This window comes from Papio anubis, chromosome 6 (assembly GCF_008728515.1).
Source record: "Papio anubis isolate 15944 chromosome 6, Panubis1.0, whole genome shotgun sequence".
NCBI classification, from domain to species: Eukaryota; Metazoa; Chordata; class Mammalia; order Primates; family Cercopithecidae; genus Papio; species Papio anubis.
In genome coordinates this window covers 74,707,762-74,729,845 of record NC_044981.1, presented here as the reverse complement: position 1 = coordinate 74,729,845, position 22,084 = coordinate 74,707,762, and the positions used below count along the sequence as shown (strand labels likewise).

The 22,084-nt window shown below is 35.5% G+C and overlaps 1 protein-coding gene across 3 annotated transcripts in view; it reads left to right on the top strand.

The window, feature by feature from the left end:
* The window catches only part of LCA5 (lebercilin LCA5), a 52,681-nt gene extending 48,084 nt beyond the window's left edge, over positions 1-4,597 (top strand). For all 3 annotated transcript variants that reach the window (XM_031667257.1, XM_031667258.1, XM_031667259.1), the window contains 2 exons: positions 367-499; positions 1,729-4,597. In XM_031667257.1, the coding sequence (XP_031523117.1) occupies positions 367-499; positions 1,729-2,591 (996 nt within the window). In that variant the 3' untranslated portion in view covers positions 2,592-4,597. The remainder of the gene's footprint in view (positions 1-366; positions 500-1,728) is intronic.
* The last annotated feature ends 17,487 nt before the right edge of the window (positions 4,598-22,084 follow it).

The following is a 22,084-nucleotide window of genomic DNA, read 5'->3' as shown; positions in this document are numbered from 1 at the left end:
GGTTGGCAAATAGCCATTACTGGTTAACTGAATTAATCAGATTTTTGGTGAAAATGCACAAAGCAAGGATCCTTCTAAAACTTGTCTCTTCAGAACTTTATGCACCATTTTGGCTTTACTTCAGTTATACTGGTTCTAATACGTCTTATAAATGCTTCTTTACAATTTTAATAGAAATAATCCTGTGTGGTTTTGAAGCATTTTTCAAGGAGTGGTAACTTGTGATTTACTGATATATTAATTGAAAATCTGCATTAAGTTTTAACTTAGTTGGTAATCATGTTTAATGGATAAATCTGTATTGTTTAGTTCCCCCCCTTTTCTATAATTTGTGAACTTGCATTTTTTTTTTTAAACGTATAATAGGACTTGCAGTCTCAGAAGCAAGATGGGCATGGAGAAGCAGGGATTCTAAACCCAATTGTGGAAAGAGAAGAAAATTTTGTTAAAGGTGAAGAACTCCATGTCATAAAACAGGAGGTTGAAAAGCTGGAGGATGGTAAGAACAAGAATTTGTTTAAGCATGTGACAAGTCAGCATTCCTTGGGAAAGAAAGAGTGAGCGTCCTCTAATATCTTCCAACTTAAGTGTGAATTGGTTAGGTAGAACAAAGAAAGGTGGATACAGTGGTAGGGGATGGCTTATCAGGAGCTGTACACATTTGAATAATGTTATTAAGGAAAGAAAAAAATGGAACACTCTTAAGTCATTTGCTATTTAGGGTTAGGGAATAAGGACGAGTTGCATTCAGAAAATTCTGATGAAGTAGAATTCAGATGCCATTTACTAAAGTTACTATACTTGTAGTGTTCTTACATATTTTAATATTTTTAATTTTTTCATTTGGAAGTAGTTTCAAAGTTAACGTTGCGAGAGTAGCTAAAGAACTATTTGTGAGTGAGTTGTGTATCTCATGCCCATACCTTTAAATACTTCTATGTATATTTCCCCAAACTAGGACATTCTCTTAGACCATATTCCAATGTAGTTTTCAACTTCAGGAAATTTAATTTTGACGCAACACATTAATCTATCATTCATATTATTTTGTCAGTTGATACAATATTGTTCTTGATAGCATTTTCTTCCTTCTGTTACAAGATCATGAATTGCATTTAGTTTTCATATCTCTTCAGTCTTCTTTAATCTGGAGATTTTTGTTACACACACACACACACACACACACACACATATATATATGTACAGAGAGGGAAAAAGAGAATGTGTGTGAGAGATTAACATTTTTGATGAATATAGACCCATTTTTAAAAACAGAATGTTCTTCATTTTGTGTTTGTCTGAAGTTTTCTCTTAATTAGATTCAAGTCAATGCCTCCTCTGTCAGAATATCACATAAGTCATATCTCAGGATATGACATCCAAAGGTTTCATTTATTTTTAAGTGTAGAGTCTTTACTCCATCTATCCATCCATCCCCACCATACAGCATTATATTAGTTGTAAAAAATAGGCAAAGAACCTTTCTTCTCCACCAGTATCTTGAAGAACAAATTTTTTTTATAAATGAGAATCTTAAATGCAATGCATATTAAATATATTATTCTCTGTTCCCAGAATATCAAGTAAAAATGAAATTTATGATGTCTTTTCTCACTTGACTTATTATACCCAAATTAAATATGGTTGTTTTATAAAACTTGATAGTTTTCCTGTTTAAAAATACTGACTGTTACAAAATCCCATTAAAAAAAATTTGATTTCATACAGAATGGGAAAGAGAAGAACTTGATAAAAAGCAAAAAGAAAAGACATATTTACTGGAAAGAGAAGAAAAGCCAGAGTGGGAAGCTGGAAAGTACCAACTAGAAATATATCAAATTCAGAATATGGATAAATTGCAAAGAGAGGAAGAAGAAAGACTGAAGAGAGAGATGCTACTTGCTAAACTGAATGAAATTGACAGAGAACTCCAAGATTCTCGAAATCTAAAATACCCTGTTTTGCCATTGTTACCTGATTTTGAGTCAAAACTACACTCCCCAGAGAGAAGCCCCAAAACATACAGGTTCTCTGAATCCTCAGAGAGGTTATTTAATGGGCATCATTTGCAAGACATCGATTTCTCACCTCCAAAAGGAGAAGGTCAAAATTCAGGAAATGTTAGAAGTCCAGCCTCCCCTAATGAGTTTGCATTTGGTAGCTATGTGCCTTCATTTGCAAAAACATCAGAGAGGTCAAATCCATTTAGTCAAAAAAGTAGTTTTTTGGATTTCCAAAGAAACAGTATGGAAAAACTTAGTAAAGATGGTGTAGATTTAATGACAAGAAAAGAGAAAAAAGCTAATTTGATGGAACAGTTATTTGGTGCCAGTGGTAGCAGCACCATTTCCTCCAAAAGCAGTGACCCAAATTCTGTGGCTTCCGGTAAAGGAGACATTGACCCTATAAATTTTCTCCCTGGGGATAAAGGCAGCAGAGATCGAGAACATGATGAAGATGAAGACTTTTTCCTCAATGAAGGAAGAAGTTTTAATCCAAATAGACACCGATTAAAACATGCAGATGATAAACCAGCAGTAAAAGCAGTTGATTCTGTAGAAGATGAAATTGAAGAAGTAGCACTGAGATGACTGACTGGAGTATACATTTTTCCTAATTGTAAATATTGAAATATTTTAATACAGTGTTTATTATAAACATTTACACTTTTTAATGCTACAACGTCCTTATTAAGGAATGATTTTTAGTAGCTAAATACAATGCAGTTAAAAAAAAGTAGCTCATACATACACCACATAGATAGTTTGCCAAGAATGAAGGAGGCTTTTTTGAATGAAACCAAAAATAAAAATGTATCTTGAAAAATGAAATAGATTTTAACTCTTCAACCAGTGCTATGGCAAGTTTAACTGCACTGGAGGTGGTATTCCTTTTCTACTTTTATCCCTATTTATGTATTTTTGATCATATTCTCATTGAGCTAAATACAGTCTTCCCACTAATTGTTGAATGAAAATTAAGGGTGAAAGTCTGTGTTGGGAAGTGTAGCTCCAGATGGTGGAGAACGAGTGCTTCTTAGGAGCCCTTCCCTTTAGGGATAGGGCCAGGGGTCCCTATCTTACATGGCAATGCTGAGCTACTCTTGAATGATAGCAGTCACAACATTGGGATTTCCCATTCCTCTGAAAGTACCCACAGCTAAACACTACTCATTTCCCAATTTCAGTATTTACTGAAATCACTTACCTACAATTCTGTTAGAATATTACATTGAGTTCAGAAGACATTTCTCTGTTTGCAAGGACAGTTGCTGTCTGTCATAGCCCCCAGAAGCTTGGATACAGTGTAATTCCTCTCCTTGTTCTCCTACATTCTTTGTATCTCAGTGACTGGGTGTAAGATTTCATGCCAAATGCAAGGAATAGTAGAAATACATACCAACTACAAAGAATAGAAGAAACTTTATCCCAATATATTACAGAAAGATCTTCAGTTCAATTATGTTTCCAGAGTAATGTAATTTGGAAATGTTAATGCTTTTAAGATTTGAACTTGTCCTCAAACCAAGGAGACAACAATAGTGTAATACTATTGGACTTACAGGACTAGTTTTAAAGTAACTTTGTGGAGAAGATTTTTAGGCATAGGACTTCTGCCTTGCTGACTAGAGTGGATAGTTTTCTGTTTAAACGCATTGGTCTTTTGGCTGTTTGTAATTCACTTCGGCTTATAGAGAAGTTGATGAGCTTGGATCATGCTGGGTATGATTGGTCTTTAAAAAGCAGTAATATACCACCAACCAAGGAGAAAACACTGTTAAAATGAAGAGTGGTGGAAATAGTGTGTTGGCAAGAATAAAAAATTTAGATTGGCACTTATTCTAAAGTCAGCTGTTTTTTTCAAGAATTTACTAGCGTTTGCTCGTAGTATGATTTCTGATGCCAGGCATACATACTGATGAGGGGAAGGCATTACTGTGTTAATTCTGAGTTCTTATAAATGCATATTATTGAATTTCGTTGCATGACTATTTATCAAGACTTACCTGGTTAGGACTCCGATTAAAAGATGTACCACCTATCATCTTCTAAATTGTGTTCCTTTCATTTATTGGGAACAGAATATCTCAAAAGTGCTAAACTATATTAAAAAGTTTTCTTAATAGATTTGTACATCTGATATGTGTAACCATTTACTATAATATGTTGCAAATCATTCTAATATATGTAAAACAATATTATTTGTAATGCAGTTCTTGGTAAAATATTATGTAATGTTAATTTTGTTCCTAGCTGCTAATTTTTCTGCCAAAAGTATTCTAATTTTTAGTTTGTTTTAAAGGCTTTTAAAACTTTTTAGCTAAGTTTTTTATTCAGGTCATTTAACCTAATTTTTTGCTTTTTTTCTACCTGATGATCTCTTTAACCAGATGCAAGAAGACAGAATTATTAAAATTAAACCTAAAGTTAAGTTATAGATGTAAAGGCATTATGATATTAAGCATTAAAATTGGAAATTAAAATGTACAAAACAGGGTTTTCTTTATGAACAAACCTTAGAGGGTATATTGTTTTTTTCTAAATGTCATTAAATTTATTTGTACTCAGAACTCTTACTAATAAAAATTAAAAATGTACTATGACTCTTTATTTGAGTGATATCTGAAGTTACTTAGAAAATATGTAATGGAAACAGGACCTGCAGGGTTAATTTTTGTTTCATTATACACCTTTTTTTATGTTCAGTATTTTTAGTTGAAGTAGATGAATCTGCTCTAAATCATGTTAGACGGTATGCTAGTCTTATCAGATAATTATAGTTTTAATTAATCCTTTCACTGTTAATGGCTATCATAATGGCACATATTGCTCATATTTTTTTTTTTACAAAAGGTGAGGGTAAAGAGGATTAAACTGAATTGTGAAATAAACACAAATTCATTCCATGGCTGACTTGCAATTTTTCTGATCATGCTCTTCCACCTCATTTTCCAAGATACTCGACTTCTGGTATCCCTGACTAATTATTAGTTGGATAGAGCATGTAAATCTCCCTGATGAAAATGGGAAGGGAAATTTGTATTATGGGATAATATGGATTTTTTTAGAATTAAAGAAGTTACCATAAATTGTGACGAATCTGCCTTAAAAAGTTTTTCCCCTTCTACACAAAACTTTCCTCTTTTATGTTAAAGTCTCCTTTTATATCACTTGAAATTGCTCTCCTTTTATTTAGGAGTTTTTTGTTTGTTTGTTTTTTGGGTTTTTTTTTTTTTTTTTTGAGACAGTCTCACTCTGTCGCCCAGGCTGGAGTGCAGTGGCACAATCTTGGCTCACTACAACCTCTGCCTCCCAGGTTCAAGCGAGTCTATTTAGGGGTATTTAAAAAAATTAACCACTAGTGCTTCCTGGATGCCCTAGACTGTGTTAGATGGCAGGAGAGCGTGGAGAGTAAACCAGACAGGCCCCTGCCTTCACAAAGTGGATGAAGAGCACAGTGAGCCAGACTGCACGAGTTTCCATCCCTGCTCTCCCACTGTTCCCTGTGTGTCCTTGGACTACAGCTTGCTCAGTTGTTACTGGTCTTTTATTGTACTGCTTATGGTGGTTATGAGTAAATGAAATACTTAGGTTTATGCTTGGCAGGTGCCTGGCACATTATAAGCACTCAGTAAATATTAGCTGCTATTACCATGACTTACTATGAGTTTCTTGTAGGGAAAAAAAAATGAACAAATAGAATACAGGTATGAATGTGTAATACATTAATGCTATACTATGAATAGACATAAGCAGAAAAAGCTTTTAAACCTCCAAATTATCATAAAACTTCTGTACTAAATATATTATATCTTTTTTATCTGCACTTAAAACTCTCCTTCCTTTATTCAGTATTAAATTTGGGAGGGGAACAACACACACTGGGTCAGGGATGAGGGGAGGGAGCTTAGAGGATAAGTCAGCAGGTGCAGCAAACCACCATGACACACATACCTATGTAACAAACCTGCACATTCTCCACATGTATCCTGGAACTTAAAGTAAAAAAAAAAAAAAAAACAAATAAAAATAATAAAAAAATTTTCAGTAAGATTGATGAGTTTGTTTCCTAACCCACAGAAGAGTGAAAAAACTAAACTTTGAAAGGATTTTCTAAAGACAGGTTCAGTGACATAAGGAGAGGTGAGAGTTAACAGCTTCACAGCAAACAAAATCCAGAAACTTTCAAACCCACAGAACTTTTGGGTTGCATAAATTCATACCTCAGCTGTCCCTTAATCTCTGTCTGTGCGTATCCTTGGATAAGTTACAAAACCTCTCTGCACCTTTGTTTTCTTCTTTATAAAACAGGGCTAATTAGAGTGCCTACCTCATAGTAATCTAACCTAATTAACTCGAAATTAATACAGGAAAAACTGCTTAGACCCAGAAGCACTTGAACGTTTGCTGCTATTGTTGTTTTGTGAACGTTAGCTGCTATTGTTGTTTTGGAAAGACAGTAATTGCGGAGAGCAATTATTTTTGCTGAATGCCAGCCATGGCAGTTGGCGTTTTTTATGTGCTTTATTCCTCACAAAGTTTTTCCAAATAAGTACTGTTAGTCCCATTTTCAGTTACAGCTAATAGATTGTGATATATGTTATAGGTTGCCCATGAGATTACACAGGTAGTAGGTTACATTCAGTAGCCTCAATATGAGAACTCTAAAGAAATATTTTAGAAAGAGTTTTGTTTTAGTACTTTTTATTTTTATTATTTTTTTTTTTTTTGAGATGAAGTCTCACTCTTGTCCCCCAGGCTGGCATGCGATGGCACAATCTCGGCTCGCTGCAACCTCCACCTCCCGGGTTCAAGCGATTCTCCTGCCTCAGCCTCCTGAGTAGCTGGGATCACAGGCACCTGCCACCATACCCAGCTAATTTATTTTGTATTTTTAGTAGAGACGGGGTTTCACCATGTTGGCCAGTGTGGTCTCCATCTCCTGACCTCAGGTGATCCGCCCACCTCAGCCTCCTAAAGTGCTGGAATTACAGGTGTGAGCCACCACACCCGGCCTAGTACTCTTTAAGTGGTGACAGAAACCCAAATCAAACTGGCTTAAGCAAAATAAGGAAATTACTTTTGTCTCAAGTCCAGAAAGCTTAATAAAGTGTGGTTGGATCTGGAGGTTCGAATAATAGTACTTACTCTGTCCACTGCTTGGTCTCATTTTCAGAGAAACTTTACATTTGATAATGTTTCAGTTGTTACAGTTGGTAGCCTTGAACCCACATCATTCCTTCATCTGGCATGCCCCTTTTCCCACCCCCCACAAAAAGAAAGTCTAGTCTGGCAGAAGTCTGTTTGGCCCAAGGAATGCTGTGTGCCCGGCATTAAGGTTGGTGGTCTTGTGCAGGGAAAGGATGGATCCCTACTCTTACCCACTTCATGAAATGAACAGGATTTTTGTGGAATGGAGGAGGCATGGTTCCCCTGATGAAGGAATTTTTGACATAAAATATTCTTTTTTTATTAAAAATTTTAATCAAAAAATAATATGGAATAAAAATAATAGGGAATAAACATTAAAAGTTAGTTACTTGTTCAGCACTCCTTATTCCCAGGAATGAGGCATTTTTCTAACAAGATATGATGGGGTTGCACTGTGAAGTTTATTGATTATTAAAGGGTGAATGATGTATCAGCAGGAGGTAAGATGGATATGATATCTACATTTTAGAATTCATAGAAAAGACTTAGAGACCCAAATATGTATTTTCCATACTTAATGCTACATTTTTGAAATACATATTTATATATAAGCGATTATATTCTATCTACCTCAATCTAAGACAAAATAAAAATTAGAACTCAGCAATCAGAGTAGAATAGTAAAAACACTGACTTTGGAGTCAGAAGTTGGGTTGGAGTGCTTGCCATTTGCTAATTACAACTTTTGTCAAATAATTAACTTTTCTTAACATCTTTCAGAAGTGAAATAGAGGTGATCCTATCTTACAAGGTTATTGTGAAGGTTAAATGACGTGTATTTTTGAGAGAAGAGAATAAGTAACATGATGAAGCATGTCAGTAGAGGGAGCGCATTATCTATTTAAGCATTAACTTCTGTATCAACACCCAAAACTTTTTTTAAAAACAACAGAAGCTTGTCAGTATGGAATCTTAAAAACTGCACTTGGTATCTTACCTCATAATCTGCTGTCTTTGATAGAAGTGGGACTCTTCTTTACAGACCCATACAGAGGTATTCCATGGAGATGCTTTGATGCTTTTGTGGACAAGCAGCCTGTGGCAGATGCAGTTTTACACACATAGTTTTACTTCACCAGCCATTTCCATGGAGGGTAATAGATACAAATCAGGAGCCCCGACTGTGGTCTGAAGACAGAGCATTAGAATTCAGGCTGGTCTCCCTGCCAGTAGAACTACAGGGATTCCTTAACTACCATGGCCAAAGGTGACTGTCTTTCTTCTCTCTTTAACTGACCTGAATACCAACTTTCACATTTCTGGTTCCAGTTGGTACTGATCCTGGTTATGTATACTTTTTGTGCAGTCTATAACAGGACATTATAGATGTCAGATTTTTTTTTTTTACCTTGATATAAGGAACCCAAGAGTTTTTTATATAGGCAATTGCTGCTACTGAAAACTACACCTAGAAAAAAAGGTTTATTTAAGGCTTCCCCCCGAGTCTTAAATTTAGCCTCAATATTTGCTCCTAATCTCTGTGATACCTGTAATATTTACTCTCCTAAGTACTTACAGTGGAACTCCAACTAATCAGGACAAACCTTCATACTCTTTATCTAAAATAATTTTCAGTAGAAAAATAGGATCAGTACAAACAAAGAACATAGGCCAGGAAAATCTGTTAGTGTTAATACTTTACACATTATGACCAGGGACTAGAATATAGAAAAATGGGACCCGTATTTCTGAAGTCTAGTTTTATAATGAATATCATGTGCTCCTTTATCCTAAGGCAGAAAATTGTGGTGTTTCCCTGGACGGGAGCTAATGTTTTCCTCTTGAAGAACAGATTCAACATCATTTAAATAAATTCACTTTATACTTTTGGCAATAGCTCTCAAAGTATGACCTTCAGAGCTGCAGCAATGTCCTCTGGGAACTTGGTAGAAATGTCAGTTCTTGCCAGGTGCAGTGGCTCACGTCTGCAATCCCAGCACTTTGGGAGGCCAAGGTGGTTGGATCCCCTGAGATCAGGAGTTCGCAACTAGCCTGGCCAATATGGTGAAACCTCATCTCTACTAAAAATAGTAGTGGCGTGGCGACGGGCGCCTATAATCCCAGCTACTCGGGAGGCTGAGACAGGAGAATCACTTGAACCCAGGAGGTGGAGGCTACAGCGAGCCAAGATCGCTGCCATTGCACTCCAGCCTAGGCTACAAGAGCAAAACTCTGTCTCAAAAAAGGAAAAAATAAAGAAAATAAATGTCATTTCTCTGGCTATATTCCAGACCTACTATATAAGAAACTCTGTGGGTAGGGGCCAGCAATCAGTATTTGAACAAGCCCCCTAGGTGATCTTGATGCAGCTCATTTGAGAACCACTATTCTAAAGTACTACTCGTTGGGGTGAGTAGGTGTTCCTTTATGTACAGAAATGGCTACCCTGGAAGGTTCTTCTATATTTAAATCTAGCACTTAGGGCTTGTGATCACAATGAGCAGGTGCAGTATATGGACTCATCTTTGCCTCCTCACACTGCGCACTGTCTAGACTGGAGAGAAGCCACTGTCTTTTTTATTTTGTGACTGAACCAGATGTGATCTGTAACTGTCTGTTCTGCGTGGTTAACATGTCAGAAAATTTGAACTAGTCACGAAGGAGGAATTCTATTGGAACAATGAGCACCAAACAGATTGGGTAGTTCATGTAGCATTCCTCCATTATAACCTATGATTCCCAAACTTTCAGAAAAAGCTTCAAAACATTATTCTTATAGCATTCCCTCAAGAAGAGCAAATCAATGTGATTTAAATTTGACGTTCTTTGTGAACATTCATTTTTTAATGCAACAAGTTTAAGTGTTCAGGTTTTTGAAAGTTTGAGAAAAGTATGTGTGAGTGTGTGTGTGTACTTCATGGTCCAGTCAAGTAGTTTCTATGCTTGAGCTTTAAAAAATATTAAAATTATCTAAATTGAATTAGCCAATATACAGGGAGTATTTCAAAAAAAGAAAAATGAAACAGAATTAAGTATTCCTGCTTCTCATGTATCCACTCCTCAGTGTATGTGAAGACAAAGGTATATAAACAAAAATTCCTACATACATCTAGAGGAAGTGTTTATTTACTAACACAGTCAATCATGTTTGGATTTTGTTTGCTATATAAAGTCTTCATATGTCTTTCTTTGGCTTTTTAAATTTTTTTTTGTCTTACAAAAACAAAACCCACCTCGTCTAGAACAGACCTGTTTCTGTGTAATGTGTTTATATGGTGCCAAGTACCAGGCCATATAAAACATTGATATTGATGATGGAGTGGGGGAGGGCTAGGGATGAAAATACATCTATTTCCAAATGTAGAAGAGAGAAGCATATTTCTCCAAGGCTCAGGTGCCATAAAATGCATCTCCACTAGGAAATGTACAGTCTGACAGGCCAGTGAAAATGTAGTGGCATTGCAAGTTTTGAATGTATCCGTAAAAGTGTGATTACCCCAGTGTAATTTTGGCTCTGGGACTAGCAATCTCTTAGAGTAATGAATATATTGGTTTTGACACCCCCACTGGAGTCGTAACTTCATCAATTTCCTTGATACTCTGTTTATTGATAAACATGCTCCAGAGTAAAGAGTTCTCATTTAGTTATGAAATTTTTCTCTTCATACCCTTCACCAGTATTTCTCATTTTCAGCTGTAGCTTAATTTCTGTTTCTAAGTGTCTTTTTGATTAACTGCAAAGTTTGGTGGACTCCAGCAGCATTAATTAAATCAGTGTACATTGTCAGTTAGGTATTTTTTCCTAGCTGCTGAGAGGTTGCTAGGATATTCTCTTAAAGATATAATTCTCTTGATTAACTGCAAAACCCAGATTGCCCAAATAACATTTTTATTAATTCATAAAAATACAGGTGAGGATTGCATTTAAATTTGTAGCAAGGTAAGTGCTATATATCTCTGGATGCTTTTAGTATTGCAGAAATGTGTTTAGGTATACTTATAAACAATGTGTTTTGAATAACAATCAGGAGATGGAGAATTAGTCATTTTTATTTTAGGGAGAGTATTTCTTTGTGTTGCTCAATGTATATGAATTTGAAGCTGAAAAAGTTCTGAATTTTATGTCACCATTGGCAAATACATCTCAATTGTATCTATAGCTCTGCAGAAATCCTATTGTGATTATCATGATTATTATTTATTGGTGTAATTGATTTCAAAATTTTATATAAATTGCAACCATTGTCCCTGGTTGATTTAGTAAAATAAAATCAAGAAGCGTATGAAGAAAAAGAGACAGTCACCTATAATAGTTTGATGTGATATGGGTAGTTGTTTCAGAGGTTAAGGACTAGCAAATGGCTTTATCTGGGTGACATTTTTTCTAGCAATTGTTTTATGGCTAAAAAGTATGAAAATAACTATGCCTGATTCTACTGCCCATCTTGCAGTTGTACATTAATTCATTCATTATTAAGCATTTATGGAGCTCCTATTATATAATGCAATTTACTAGAAATCATAAGAGGATTTTTAGATGACAATATGACATGAGGTTTTCATTTTGAAACAGGCACTTCTATACTGATGTGGAAGATTAAACAGTTTAGGAATTGCAGATAAGAAATAATGAAAAAGTCAGTGGACATATACTATATAGAAGAATGATGGAGTTATTTATGAGAGAGAATTGATACCACTTGGTAATCAATTGAATGTGGGAGAGAGGGAGAGAAGAAGCCCCCAGTAACTGAGGAGATGACAGGGACACTGACTGAAATGGAAACTACAAGAAAAACAGATTTTGAACGTAGGAGTTGATGAGTAGCTCCGTTTTAAACATGTTGAATTTGTTGTGGGATATCCATGGACATGCCTAGCAAACAGAACGATCTACACCAAAGATCTTAATCATACATATGTGGAATTTTTAGCCATGTGTGTGCACAAGGTTACCCAGTGTGTAAAAAGCATGAATACAAACAATAATAACAAAGAAATGATCATGTCAAACAGCTTCAACTTTGGAAATGGTTTTCCTAAAGCTCATTTCTCCCTGTTAATTCTGAGTTTCATAAATATCTGAATTGTACAGTTAATTAAGTTCCTGGCCCTTCGTCATTCTCCTCTCTCTGCAAATCCTTCAAGATAAAAAATGTTTTCTTTAACAGGGGAGGCAATCAGTTTTTAAACATTTTTGGGAAAATGAGGAATTTTTTTATTCTCAAAAGGCTTTGATCCTTGTTTGCCTCTGCCAAACTTGCCAAAGGGTATTAAAGACATTTTAAATTGTTTTTTCTATTTGTGCAAAAGAGACACGCTGATAGAAGAAATAGACAATACAGATAAACAAAAGAACAAAAAATTAACCTAAAGTTTAACCAACTCATCCAAATGCCATTTTTGGTGTGTGTTTGTGTCTGTGTATGTATGTGTACACTTCTGGACTTTGTATCTTGTTCTAATTAGCCTCCTTTTTCTTGTCAGCACCACATATCTTACGTTCTTTTTAAAAATCAAATATTTTGGCTAGGTAATACACTCCATGATTCAGAAATCAAAATGATATGAAAAGATATACAATACATTCTTGTTCCTTTTCCTGTCCTTAATCTAACTAGTTACAAATGTACATAAATATATATATAAAAAAACTATTTTCTTTGGTTTCTTGAGAACCAGTGACATTTCCAAAATTTGTGCAAATACAATATGAATTATGATTCTTTCCATCTTGTAAATATGGCATATTTTATATACTCTTGTGTACATTGATTTATTTTTTATTCATTATATTTCTTATTGTGATGGTTAGTCTATATGCCAACTTGACTAGCTGTAGTACCCAGTTATTTAATCAAGCCCTAGTGCAGAGGAGAATGCCTTGTGAAGATGGAGGCAGACTGGAGTGATGTCTACAAGCCAAGGAACACCAAGAATTGCCAGCAACCACAGGAAGCTCAGAGAGAAGCATCTTTCCTAGGGCCTTTCAACGAAATACGGCCCTGCCAACACCTTGATTTCAGACTTCTAGTCTCCAGAACTGTAAGAGAATATTCTAATTTCTGTTGTTTTAAAGCTATCCAGTTTGTGATAATTTGTTACAGTAGCCTTAGGAGAGTAATACAGTGATCTTTTCATATCATTACATAAAAAGCCTCTTCACTTTTAAGAGATAGCTTCATACTAATCAATTTTTATGGATATACCAACATTAATTTACTAGTCTTCCTGTGATAGGTATTTGGGTTGCTTCCAGTCTTCGCTATTACAGATAATGTTTCATTAAATGACATTGTACATTTGTTTTACATGTGTGTAAGTATAGCTGTAGGAGAAATTTCCAGAAATGGAATTGATGGATCAGAAGGTATATCATTTGTTAGTTTAACAGACACTACAATATTATCCACCATAGTTTTAACCAATTTACACACTCATCTGTATAAGTACCTTTTATGCCTTTTTGATAGATAGCTCAATATTTGTAAGGAAATTTGCATTTCCCTTAATTGGAGATTGCATTTAAGAGTCATACAATTCTGAACTACCTATTCATATCCTTTCCCCATTTTACCATTAGATTATTGTTCTTTATCTCTAAGATTGAGTTATATATTGATATATTAGTCAATTACTTGTGATGTAACTTAAAAACTTTTCTTCCAAATCATCTCTTATCTTTTGATTTTGCTTATTGTATTTTTTCTTTTTACTGTGCTTACTTTTTTATTTTATGTAAAATTTATCAGTCATTTATTTTTAATCATTCTGGGGTTATAAAAGGATTCTCTAATTTTTATCTAACATTCTAAGTTTTATTTTCTATAGAGTTTATACATATATATATACTGTGAGATACAACTTTAACTGATTTTTTCCAAGTGGCAATCCACCTAGCCTGATACCATTTGTTAAAAAGCCTATCTTTTGAGTTTGATTAGAAATTACACCTTTATTATATACTAAATTATTTTAGGTATTTGGATCTATTTCTGGAATTTTTATTCTGTTCCACTGGCTGCCTGTTTATTCATATGCCAGTATCACCCTATTTTAATGTTTGAAACTGTAAAATATATTTTAATATTTAGTGACACTAGACTCTCCAACCTGTTACTCATCTCAAGTTTTTCAGAGTTTTCCTTTATGTATACATTTTGCCTATAAACTTTAGTATCATTTTGTTTAGCTTTTTAAAATAACATTTTGGTGCTTTCATTTAAATATTAAATCAATGCTTTTATAATGTTTGGCCTACTTCAGTAATGTTTTAAAGCTGTGTTGTAGTTATTCTTTTTGTATAGGTCTTACACATTTCTTGTGATTCTGTCGATTTTTAATGCTTTGTGTTGCCATTGTTAATGTGGTCTTTCATATCTTATTAGTATTTGTATATGTAAAAGCTATTTTTTAAGTTTTCCAGGTACATAATAGTTTTAAGTCCTCATTTCCATTTTAAAGCTCTCTAATTTCTTTCTCTTGGCTAATTGCATTGGCTTCTTCCTCCAGCATAGTATTGTATAATAATGGTGATGGCAGTCATAATTGTCTTGTACATATTTTTTAGTTGGTTTGCTTTCTCCTCTTTTCCCTTTAAGCATGATGCTTACTTTTGGGCTGAGAAAGATTTATTATGTTAGGCAAATATACATCTTTTCCCATTTTACTTGAGTATTTATAATAAAAAATGGCTGTTTAGTTGTTTTTCATATACTTTTTTGGTGGCCATAGAGAGACAATGATTGTCTCAGTGTAACGTGGTGAATTATGTTAGTAGAATGTATTTCTGTTTCTCCTTGTAATTTCTGTAATGGTTGCTTTATTCAATATGCAGGAGTATTATTTGATGCATAAAAGATTCATAATTATATCCTCACTGTAAATTGCGCCCTTTGGCTTTAAGAAAGTCCTTATTTTTGTAGATTATTGCTTGCTTTTCGGTCTGAATTCTACCTTTTTTGATATTAAGATCTTGATTCTATTTTTATTTTAAGGGGTGCCTGCCTAGTATTTATTTTTAACCTTTCTGGATCATTTTCTTTTAGGTGTGTAACTTGTGTAAAACACAAAGTTGGATGGTTTTGTGATCCAGTCTGAAAATCTTTTTTTCAATGTGTAAGTTAAGTAACTTGACATTTATTGATATTCAGATACGTTTGATCTTTTTTCTGTTGTATTATTTTATGTACTCTGCTTTAGCAGTTCTTAAAATATCTTTCACTATATGATTTATCTTTTGTGTGTGTGTGTATTTTTTTCTGATATTAAGAAAAGTCTGTCGGTTTTTTTCTAGTGCCTAATACCCTTGATCTTCTATTACTTTGGGCAGTGTCTGTAAGTTGCATATTCGGCATTGTTGAAAATAAGCATGTTTCTTTTGCATGACTCCTTCTCTTCAACAATAGATTTTAGATGATAATATAATATTATCTTTCTTATTCGTTATACTGTTAAGTATTTTTATATTTCTACTACTTGGTTTGTCAGCTTTAAATGATACCTTTCAACTCTAAACTATTACAAATAAGGAAAGCAATATACTTATTTTAGCTCCTATTTTTTTCTCCTTTTTCTTCCCAACTTTTATTAGTTTAGTAATTTTCACACCATCAAGACATGAAACATTTGCACTCTGTTCTGATACTTTATTCTGCATTTGCTTTAGTCTTTATTCTGTGGTTAAATATATTCGGTGCTTGTAGGCAATCTCATTGCAGTAACGTCTCCAGTCATCTCTCTGTTATTTGACGTTCATCTCACCACAGAGAAATTCTTGTTGCCATCTGACTGGTGAATTTGGCTCCAGATACCACCCTAATGGTTTGCTTTTCAGGACCATACTTGACTGACTTATGTTCCTGGGAAAGGGAAAGGTAAGTCTGAGACAAGAGCTTGTGTACAAGTAGTAGGCTGGGGAAGTGATCCCAGAAAGTGGGAGTGAGGGGCCAGAGAAAACAGGGAAAGGAGGGAACTCCAATATGTGTGTGCATTAATGAATTGATAAGGACATTCTGAGGATTGTACTGTATGTGTCTTGGAATTGTCTCCTCAAAAGACAAAGGGGAGAAGTATTTCTCCACTGACTCCTTCTCACACTTCCTAGTTGATAATCCATGAGTGCTGAGTATGACTAACCCTTTAGGTGAGCTGCTCTGTGCACAAAACAGTTTGCAACCTACGTGGAAATATTTGCCACAGATATAACTGGAATTAGAGATGAGACCAAGAGGATGTAAGGTGGTACACAGGAGGCATCTGATACAATTCCAGTATCTTAAACTGTGATTTTAATTAACTCTTTGACTAGATGGTTAAGATTATTTTATATTTCAGATTCATTTTAAATTTTATTTTGTCATTGTCTTGTATTGTTAATTTCTGATTTTATTTTTATAGTTAGAGAATATGGCAAGTAGAATTGTTACTTTTTGAAATTTATTGAGATTCTATTTGGAGCTTAGTATATGATCAATTTTGCGTTTTTTTTTTTTTTAATGAATACACGAAAAGAATGAGAACTCTCTGTAGAATACAAATTTCAGTTCTGCTCTTTGTCCTTTTGCTCAATTAAAGATTGAAAGAGGGCATTCATTTCCCTTTTAAAATGTTATTTTGTCAGCCAGGCATAGTGATTTACTCCTGTTAATCCTAGTACTTTGGGAGGCCAAGATGGGGGGATCACTTGAAGCCTGATCAACATAGTGAGACCCTCCATCTCTATTTACAAATAAAAATGAAAATAAAATAAAATGTGATTTTGTCAATTTCTTCTTATATATTTCTTTAATGTATTTTCAATAAAGTTAATGGTCCCCATTTTGGAGGTTTGGAGGGTGTTAATTACTCACAACTCTTTCCTTTCCAGTTTATAAATTAATTGAGAAAGATACGCAAATCAGATTGGATCGGATGAAATATTAGCTTCCTTGCCTGCTACACTGAATTAGGGGACTTTTGTAATTCAGGACTGAATTTCTAGCCAAAGCAGACTTTCCACTACTTACTCACTTTATTTAGTCATAAATAAAGGTAGATGAGAAAAGGTAGTAGCCACAGAAGTTTTAAATCGTAGGGATAGGAACAACAATGTGATTGGAAGAGCACGCTCGGGAGTATATCTTGAAGTCGTGTCTGCATAGCAAGCACACTGTTTTACTGTTCACTGGATGGCTTAGGTGGGAGGGCTGAATTTTTCCAAAGCCAGACTTTAATTTTACCATTGTATGATTCAGGGAGGTGTTCACACAGAATTCATGCTGTTTTCAGATGGGTAAGCGAGTGTGTCAATGAGAGGAGTCCATGAATGCAGAATGATCCTTTTCTGATTTCACTGATCAAATAAACTATCCCTGTGGAAGGAGCAAATGAGAGCTAAGGGGAGGGACTTCTGGAAGTGCACCTTAACACTTAACACTTATCGGGGGAGCACTCAGAGGGAGAAAATAGTATCCCTTCCCTTTGTCATTATTGTGTAATTTTTGGCAACATAAAAGTCTCCCTTTTGCTTCAAGTAAATTCTTTTACTTTGAATTTTATTTTGGTGTTGACTTTAAGACCCCCTACTTCTCTTTGGTTTGCATGTCTCATATTTTTGTTTATCCCTTGATTTATTTTATGCTTTCTATATGGTTTTGCCTTTGACATATTCTTATAAAGAGCGTATATTTGGATTTCTTTAAAAGCCAGCATAAATCTTTTTTGCTTGTTACACTTAGAGTTGTCACTGCTGGGTTTTAACATTAATTATCTAATATTTGAAGTTCTTGATTTTTTTTCCTCTGTTAGGTTTTGTTTTTTCTCTCTATTGATTTAAATGTTATTAATCATAGTAGTTTTATATTACCTCATCATTAAACACTTGTTCACTCATTTATTTACTTCCTAAATTTTTCTATCTGGGTCAAGGATATCCCAAATCTGTTGACCCTTTCAGCAGAAGATATAAAAATTATCCTGTTTTATTCATTCCCCCTTTCCCATTTGTTAGTTTTTGTTCAAATGCTATAGGAATGTAAATTCATATTATTATTATTATTATTACTTTGCACTCCCTTTCAAGAACTTGATATGCATACTAAATTTAGTAACTGTATTAACAGTTACTTAGACTTTTAACTGTTGGTTTTACTGATCACTGGTTTTTCTTCTGTATCTGTCTTCACTTCGTAAATTTTGATCTTTTGTTTTTGATGTTTCAAATATTTTCTTAGTTATATTGACACTATACTTTCTCCCTCATAATTAAGCAAATTAGTATTTCCAAAATAATGACTGTCATTCTGAAATAAATTTAGGAAACACTTGGGCAAGCAAAATAAAGCATGCTTCTTTATTGCAAACTTCTCAAAGTCCGTGTTACGCAATTATGGATTATAAATCTTAGGGATATGCACTTTTCCCAAATTTGATACCATGCCAATTCTTTTGGTATTAAGTATTACAGATAACTTTAATTTAGATTTTTTCTCCTTAGTAGACTCTTTGTTTACCTCGATTTTATTTCTTTATTACTGAAATGAAAATTTCAACAAAACATGTTTAGTGTAGGTCTCTTGTTTTTCCTAGTACTCTGTGCATCAGACAGTATAGTACATAAGACAGAAACCTCTAGATATTTTAAACAAAAAGGATTTAATACAGGCAGTGAGGTGCTCATGAAATTGGAAGAACTGGAGGAGCAGGCTGTACATTAGGCTTCTGGGTGTGATTCACAGAACACTGGCTGACCACCTATAGGGGAATCACTTTTCTACTATAATCAGAAGGTCACCTGACTTCAAGATGCATCATCCGGCTACAACTCAGAAAATAAAAGGCAAGAATTAGAAAGTCACTATCACCACAGTCACTGGACACCGGAGTCCAGAGTTTGGTTCCTGCTGCCCCTGCAGCAGCTGCAAACTGTATTTGCAGGTCTCCATAGTCTTGGTTGCCAGCAGAAAAATGCCCCAAAAAGGAGGAAGATAGCTACATTCCAGCAATGTCATTTTTAGCTTTCCAATTTTTGATGCTTATAAAAGTACGTATTCCTGATTAATACAATCTTAGGCTACCGGGATTAACTAGACTAATGGAGGCCAAATGCCACTTCCTAACTTCTAGCTTTCCCATCTCTAAAAATCCAGTTTGTTCAATCCTTTACTCATGAATCATCACCTTTTCCCTTTCCAGGAATTTTCCACAAGGATGGTGAAAACAGGTCCCAGTAAGCAGAAGAAACTAGGGCTGAAGTTTCTCTAACACAATTGATTGCCCCTGTAATGAGTAAGACTCGAGAAATATTTTTCAGGATTTGGTTTCTTTCTCTTTTTTTTTTTGAAACAGAGTCTCGCTCTGTCGCCCAGGCTGGAGTGCAGTCGCACGATCTCGGCTCACTGCAAACTCCATCTCCCAGGTTCATGCCATTCTCCTGGCTCAGCCTCCTGAGTAGCTGGGACTACAGGCACCCGCCGCCATGCCCGGCTAATTTTTTGAAGTTTTAGTAGAGACAGAGTTTCACCGTGTTAGCCAGGATGGTCTCGATCTCCTGACCTCGTGATCCGCCCACCTCGGCCTCCCAAAGTGCTGGGATTACAGGCGTGAGCCACCACCCCCGGCCGGTTTCTTTTTCTTTATCAGAAGACCGAGTAAGCTATTGTTGCCGTGAATACTCTGGACCAATGCTCATTTAGGTAAACAGCCCCATTGACTATTACTTCCTTGTCTTATCTCACAAGACCTTCAAAACAGTTTCCCAGGGCTCGTGCTTTTCTGGACACCAAAATGCTGCTTAAATCTAGTAAAACAAAACTAAAATTTATGAGAATAACAGCTCCATTGTTCACAAGACACATCCTGGATGACTCCATAGTTCAATAACCACAGTGACCTGACAGAGGGTTTTCATACAGGTGACTTTCCTTTATGGATGTAGTACCCTTCAAGACCTATCTCCCAGCAACACCCTGCCCCATCCTGACATGTAACAGAAACCTATTATCCTGGTCAGTTTTCATAAACACCCCAAAGATTCTGTGGATGTGTATTCTGAACATCCCATGGGAGACACTGAAAGATGTACATTTACTCCTTTTCATCACCCCTAAAAATCACAAGATTCTGTCCTTTCCAGCCTAAAATTCTTATGAAGACAGTGAACATTTTAAGATATCTCCAGAAAGACCTTAGAGAGGACAGTCGAAGGGGAAGTACTTCTGCTCTCCTCCCTTGAGTGTTTGTTATTTTATCAGATTGCCTCACTGACACATGACCCAAAGGCAAGTGTGTAAGTGACAAAAAGCAAAGAGCATTAGCTTAAAGGGTAGAAACTGAGGGTTGTTCGCTAGCAGTGTCCTCAGGTCCAATTATTTAACTCCTCTGTTAGTTTCGCTAGCAGCCGATTGGGGATTATTATAACTTGCCCTGCCTAACCATGTGGAATGCTGCCCGTGCCATTTTTGTCTGTGTCCAAGTACTGATGACCATATAGTGCAGTATATTAAGAATAGCTAACAGGAGAAGTGGAGCTGGGTTGTGGCAGTGATAAGCCGCAGTTTTTCTGGGCATCAGCAGGAACACAACAGCCCCTTCCTTAGACTCAGGACTGTGGCTGATGACCAGGGCACTGAAGGCAGCTTCTCCGACACTCACTTGTACCTAGGCTGTGTCTGTTGCCCAGGCTAGAAACGTTCTTACTCATTCATCCAGAAGCACCTATGAGCAGCAAACTTCATCTAGAGCCATTTTTCTTGAGCAGGGCCTTGGTTCCAGAAGGGAATTCTGAAAATCCTGAGAGAATGCTGCACCTCTCTTTTCCATTACACACTGGAGACTGGGCAGTCAGGCCTAAGGAATCCTATGGTTCCTGCCCAGCCAGTCACTGTGCCATGCTATGGTGGTGATAAACTCCCTACATCTTTGGCTCCTCCTTTAAATTAGCCTCTTGGCTAAAAATAATAAATTATAGGAGGAGGGATTTTGTATTACCTCCTGCCCTGGAGATTTGAAGGAATCTATGCTCTCTGGGATTTCTCTTTTCTAAGAGCCATTGGAAAACCTAAATGAACATTTAAAGCCCCTTTGAACTGTAGCCTGTGAAGTTCCAAATATACTGTAGGAGGCCTGTGAGTTGATGTGATGTGGTGCTAACAGTCAGCTGCTTCCAGCAGCTCCTGCACTCCTGCTGCTCTGATGACACAACTTTTAGCTTTGGTCTTATTTTGAGGAACCTGCTAAAGATGACTCTATTTGCCTTAATTCTCAGATTACTTCAGACTAATGTGTCACATCTAATTAAGATGGTGCAGTGCTGTCACCTTGCTCTACTTACCACAGCTTCTCTGCTGAAATGTGCCATTTAACCTGGATTGTCCCAAAAGCTGGGGAACAGCTTGCTGACTGTGGTTGATGCCACAGTATCATCTTATCAGGTTTTTTATTTCCATTAACTATTAACCTAATATATCTTCAAGTGTTTTAATATTCCAATCAATAAGTAGAAAAATAGATACTGGAAAATTAATTTTCCCACATAATATGACTCATGCTCCACAAGATTTTTTTTTTTTTTCTTGCTCTGCAATTATAGTAGCTGCTCTGCCAACCCCATGGGTTATTGTGCTGCTCAGGTGCAGTAATATATGTATAGTAATATGTCAGGGTAAGTTGTCCAATATTTTAGGGTAGGTTGTCTACAGGTGTACATGCTAAGTGTCAACCTAATCTGTGATCTTTGTTATCTGATAAAACTGGACCTGAACTCTGGAGGAAAAGTTTTAAAATGTAAACAATGCTCTATATGTGTAGTTTTGGTAACAGAATAAATGAAGCATTTTTCATTCCCAACCATCTTATTATGACAGTAACTCTGCTGCAGCCATTAATATCTGGAGTTAATAATCTTCTGTACTCATTGACTTTGTAATGTCTGTAAGGGAGATAGTAATCGCCAA